Raw genomic sequence first — 6,148 nt, 5'->3', positions numbered from 1 at the left:
AAGCCACAGCTGCCAGCTCCTGCTACCATCCACTACTCCCGTTGCTACAAACCAAAGCCTGTTGTTGCAGGGCCAGCACTGCTCGTCGCCTACTGCACGGGGCTCGAGATGGGAGCTCAGGGGGTTGGATGGCGGTGGTAAAAAAACGGCGGTGCTGCAACGACGGTGGCCGCCACCCACCACCGATGCTACGAGCTCTGCTGTTGCAAAAGAGCCTATCGATGAAGTCTCGTATCGCAATGTCGCCCATGTTTCCGAAACATGGGGAATGTTACAGCGAAAACATGACAATGCAGCAATGCGAGCGCGGTGATTTTTCTGTAACCTGGACACTGTTATAAAAGTTTCTGAAATACAACTTCTGTTGCAAAGGTTTTCTGAAACATAACTCTTGGTATAAAGTTTTCGTAACATGATCTCTGTCGCAAAAGTTTCTGCAACTTAAACTTTGTTGCAAAGGTGGAGAGCGCCGCTCGGCCACTTGATGATGCAGATCCACGGACGTGTAGCACTGCCCCCAAAAAAATCTGCAACATTAGCTCTGTTACAAAAATAAATCTACAACAAAACCTCTGTTGCAAAAGTTCGGGAACTCGAACTCTGTTGTGAACATCCAAAGCGCAACATCATCATTGTTGCAAAGATAGGAGCTGGATCTGAAGGCTATCCCGCGTTGAATCCAGTGGTTCGCAAGGCGGCGGATCTTTGCCGACCCGTAGCGCTGAAATGGTCTAACCCTCAAACTATGGGGAAAAACTCCTTTATTCCCGAATAAAACACGTTTTGCTTCATAAGGTATAGGAGTGAATGGTCAGTTGGTATTGTAAATCAGTTTCCTTAAAACATGGAATAAAATCAGAACCGAAGCGTGCTTATCATCGAGCAGTTATAAGTTCATTCAGAAAAAGAAAAACAAGAGAGCTACTAGAAAATATTGGTAGTCAGAGAGATGGGCCGTGGCCCTCACGCGTGCGGTTCGGAAACTCCAAAATACTCTGCAGCCTCGCGTGTGCGGCTTGGTTTCTTCTTTCTTCATCTCTAAGAAAAAAAAGGAGATTTGGAAACTCCAAAATAAAAAGAAGCCCCGCAGCCTCCTCCTATCTCCTCCTCGCGCACACGCCAAGCGACCGAATCGCCGCCGCAGCCGCCTAGGGCTTCACCGCCGTCGCAGATCCCTACTTCCGGCTGCTTCTGCGGCCGTCTGCTGCGGGTCCTCCGTGCTCGTGACTGCTGTGTCGGCGCCGACAGAAGTTTCCCTGCCGTCAGGTATCGCTCCCAGGTCCCAGCACAGTCGTCTTTCGTTTTGGGGGTCGATCGAGTTTTCCCTTGTTGGCCGCCGATTTCGTCCGGATGCCGTCACGTACCATGATGGTGCTACTTTCGTGCTGGCTGTGCTAGTCGTAGTGCTAATTTCAGCACGGATCCTAGTTTTTTGCTCATCAAGAATCGATGAGCCTAATTGAAATAGTAGATGGGTTGGAGCAAGCTACATCCGTTTGGTTCCCACGAGGATTTAATCAGCTGGTGACGCAGCGTTTAGCATCGGCCTACGGTGCAAAATTTGTTAGATTCGTTTCCTGTGTGATTTTTATTTGCCCAGTAAAAATCTGGTTAGTGTTGGCACCGAGAGGAAAATAGGGGACCGGCAATGATTAATGACATGGCCGTGGTGTTACCCAGTTTGGTGCGTGCCAAGGAAGGAAGTCCTGTTTTTAGACCTGATCTTGTAGTTACTTTGGTGCCTGCCCAGAATAGCAGTGTGCACATGTGGTAGGTACAGTAGCCAACTCTAGTAGCTCGCTTGGTACCTGAAAAGGAATAATCAGGTTGTGATATTCCTGTCAGCTCTTTGTGTGTGGATCAAATTGGCGATATGTGCTAGCTGGGTAGTAATAAAGATTCAGCTAAACAAATTTGGACCTTACTATATTACACCGATGCACGTAGACATATTTCTCTGGAGCCGTAAGAAACATGGATACTACCAACGAATCCGAATCGGATACGGTATACACTGGAGCCCTAAGAGACACGGATACTACCAACGAATCCGAATCGGATACGGTATACATAGAAATATTTCTCTGGAGCCCTAAGAAACACGGATACTACCAACGAATCTGAATTGGATACGGTATACATAGAATTATTTCTCTGGAGCGCTAAGAAACACTCATACTACCAAAGAAGCCGTTTCTGATACGGTATACATTGAAATATTTCTCTGGACCGCAAGTTCTAATAATTGGGACCCAATTGTGTCTATTCCAGAGAGCCCCAATTGTGACAATTCGGTCCGAGGTTTTGTTTTTCTGTTCAGAGTTTACCATCCAAATTTATGTTCATGCATTTTAGTATTTACAGAAGTTAGACAGTGTTGGAATGAATTTTATGTTGGTTTGTCTGTGTTTTGGGGCAGGGTAATTTGTTCAAATGCTAATTTTGTTTAAAAGGTCGCATATAGCAATTTAGGAAGATAATTGATATGATACATAATTGCTGATTCCTGATGTTTTGAACAGATTTTGTGAGTGTTCGTTACCAACTTCTGCAATGGGTGGAAGCAACTATGATGACGACTGGGTGTTGCCCAGTGCTGACATCACTCTTGTCCTTGTTGGAAAACTTGGCTATGGCAAGAGTGCAACTGGCAATAGTATCCTTGGGCGGGAAGCATTTGTATCAGAATACTCTCATGCTAGTGTGACAAATACTTGTCAGATGGGAAGCACCATGTTGACGGATGGCCGCACCATCAATGTTATTGATACACCAGGTAAAGAGTGTTTTGGATCTTTTGAATTTGCTTATTTTATTTTGTTTCTCCAGTGAGGCTTTTTTGAATCTAGGATATCTGGTTAGTATGTTCTATGTTGCATCTTTTGTATGAGACGATCTCACTTTCTTTTCTGGTTACGCTAGTTGTTTGATGTGGTATCTTTGAATGTTTGGACTTCCATCCACTCATCCTTCATTGGATAACATCTAATAGAGATGCCATCTGCTGCGCTCATTCTTAACAAACTAAAAATACTGTAGCACCTTAGTGTACGGTGATGGTCTCTTTGCCATCCCACGTCCTCCCATCCACAATTTCCTGAGTAATGATCCATGATTTGCTATTTATAGGTTGTGTTGTTTATTCTAATCCCATGTCAATTTTTGTGGCCATGGATTTTTAAGAGACTGACTGGCCACATGATTAGATTATCTTCTTAGTTCCATAGCAATGCACAGGAATTCAGCTAGTTGACCTTAAACTGGAAGGTTTACATGTTTAATCAGATTAATCATTTTATGAATTAAAAAGTTACCGCTACTTGTTTTGGCTTTTAAGTCATCGCAATTGGAGCGCTGGATGTTGAATTGGGAACATCACTGAAACGTAGGAGAGCAAGATATTTGAATTGAACATGCATGTTTATATTTTGCAGCTGTAACATCACATGTCTTACATATTCATCCATCTTCCTTCATTTCTTTCATGCATGGAGGTGAAAGCAGCTTCATAAAGAAAACAATATTTTTCCTAAATAAAGATAAAGAAATGCTAATTTATTTTTAGGGAAAATTTTCATGTATTTTTGTATATCACCAGTGTGGAAACTAGGGAACCGGTAAATTTATCGTCCTGGCTGCAAAACTGATCCTGTTATTTTTTTTTCTTAGGTCGTCATGTTTATTATATTTTGCTAATCATCCATTTCATTGACTTGGATAGGATTATTCGACATGACCGTGACCCCTGAGGATGCTGGCAAAGAAATTGTTAAGTGCATGAACATGGCTAAAGATGGGATACATGCTGTGTTGATGGTTTTTTCTGCTACATCTCGATTTTCTCGAGAAGATTCTAGTACAATTGAGACTATTAAAGTGTTTTTTGGAGAGAAAATCGTTGATCACCTGGTCTTAGTTTTCACTTACGGAGATTTAGTTGGTGAAAATTTGTTGAAGAACATGTTAAGCAATGCCCCAGAGTATCTGCAGGTATAATACTTTTTTACCTTCTGTTGCCAAACTTGAGATGTGCATGGCTCTTGAATCATATGAGCTTGGGTGCAAATAGTTACATTTGTATGTTCTGTCTACAGAAAGTTGTTCAGCTATGCAAAAATAGAGTGGTTCTTTTTGATAACAAGACCAAGGACCCTAGGATTCGGACTAAGCAGCTCGAAACGTTGCTTGATGTGGTTGATTCTGTTAGTGCAAATAATGGAGGAAACCCATTTACAGATCAAATGCTCACTCGCCTTAAGGTAATGTTGTTGAAATATAGTTTGTGATTCTCATCTCTATTTTTTATTTTGTAATTCTAATGCTGATCTCATCTTGTAGGAGGTGCATGATAGAGAGAAGGAGGTTCATGATGCTCAGGGATATTCAGAGGACCAAATATCTGAATTGAAGAAGGAGATCCACAGAACTCGGGATGAACAGCTTGCAAACATTACTGCCATGGTAACAGATACTATTTTATCTCTAAAAATAATCTCACATTTAGTTATGTTACTTTTAGTTAAAATCTTGTTCCAGAAACTTATCCCCTTCTTTATAAGGCATAGCTGCATATGTTCCATTACATGTAATTTCTAATGATGCTATATTAGTCGACAGTACTTCTAATGAAGTTATATTTATATTACTATATTTATGCGACTTCCCTTTTTACGAGTTATATATTGTTAGAGAAGGGTATTGAAAAGCCCATCCTCTGCATCATCGTGATGCACACAGCCATACTTCCCTTTCTACATAAGTTGATATTTTACGAAACAATCATGTGTTTTTGTTGTTTGGACATTTTGGAGATTGTTTCAACTTTCCCAAAGTTATCTAAATAGCTGCCTATTTACATGCATGTGTTTCCAACTGCATTGACTGTGTGACATAACCGTAGGTGGAGGAAAAGCTGAATATCACGGTGGAGAAGCTGCAAGTTCAACTCATGGAAGAACAGAATGCAAGGCTGGAAGCAGAGAGGGTGGCGGCGGAGGCGAGGCTGAAATCCGACGAGGAGATCCGCAAGCTCAAGGAGAGGCTAGAGAAGGCTCAGGAGGAAAACGAGGAGTTCCGGAGGCTGGCGGCGACGAACAAGTGCGCCATTTTGTAAACAGTTGTCTCTTGGGAAGAGTCTTGTTAATAGGAGGTTCGGGGGTGAAGTTAAGTCTGTCTAGTAGCAACAGATATACTGTACTTGGTTGCATCGTCTCGTAGTATATTGGTAGAAGTTGAATGCCTGGGGAGTCGGATAACTATATGTTAGTGACAGTTATACTTGTCGTCTCATATATTAGTAGTTTTTGGTTTTGTTTCTGGGCGCTGCATCTCTATCTAGAATGCTCCGTGACAAGGTTTTTCTAGCCAATGGGTTTATGCTTGGATGTTTAGTTTATCTGATCGTTTTTAATTAGGTTAAGCGCTTCCGATAAATTGTGTTATCTTCAAGGAGATTAAATAGTTTACTTGGCTAAATTTTAATTTTTTCCGTATTACTTATAAAGTTGCAGACGCTCAGGGCTATCATTCCCAGCTTTATGGCCAAATGGTGCCCCTGTTTTTGTGCAAAACTTGGTAGCCAGCGATGCTGCTGTGCTCTTTGGTTAATGGAATAAATATGATTCCAGTTCAAAAAAAACTCTCCCTTGAAACCCTCGTACTGGTGCCAGATTCTTTTCAACTGCATGGGGAGCGAAGTCTGCTTACCTCGGCCCGCTTCGAGTGAGGCGGAGACGGCGGAGGGGATTTTTCGAGTTTCGGCTTGCCTGCTCCCATCTCTTACTTCATCCTACGGAGGTTAAGTGAGCACAACAGAGTTGCCCAACTAATGAAGAAGACACGTTCCATACATTCTGTTCATGCACGAACGCAAGAGCTCTATGGAGGGCCATGGCTGCTGAATGGTTCTTGCCGGATGTATCTTCGATCAAGTCAATTGGGCCTGATTGGTTTATTCAGTATATCTGCGAGGTTGATGAGTCTACACGAGTTCAACTGGTGATGCTCTTCTGGCGAATTTGGTATGTTAGAAACGAGCTCGTGCATTTTAAACCCGCCCCTCCTTTGGATGTCTCTGTCAGATTTTTATCAAGCTACCTATCATCGCTACAATCCATTGCAACACGTTCTGGTGATGTTCATGTGAAAG

General features: G+C 42.3%; 1 protein-coding gene across 1 annotated transcript; it reads left to right on the top strand.

The window, feature by feature from the left end:
• The first annotated feature begins 1,070 nt into the window (after window positions 1–1,070).
• Window positions 1,071–5,363, top strand: LOC119362474 (immune-associated nucleotide-binding protein 9-like). The gene is made up of 6 exons (XM_037627704.1): window positions 1,071–1,266; window positions 2,523–2,776; window positions 3,722–3,990; window positions 4,095–4,259; window positions 4,339–4,461; window positions 4,901–5,363. Exons 2-6 carry the CDS (start codon window positions 2,554–2,556, stop codon window positions 5,111–5,113), a joined length of 993 nt encoding a protein of 330 aa, XP_037483601.1. The 5' UTR covers window positions 1,071–1,266; window positions 2,523–2,553; the 3' UTR covers window positions 5,114–5,363.
• Window positions 5,364–6,148: the final 785 nt, after the last annotated feature.

This window comes from Triticum dicoccoides, chromosome 2B (genome assembly GCF_002162155.2).
Source record: "Triticum dicoccoides isolate Atlit2015 ecotype Zavitan chromosome 2B, WEW_v2.0, whole genome shotgun sequence".
NCBI lineage: Eukaryota > Viridiplantae > Streptophyta > Magnoliopsida > Poales > Poaceae > Triticum > Triticum dicoccoides.
Note: the sequence above shows the minus strand (reverse complement) of the source record. Positions and strands in the feature narration are given on the sequence as shown.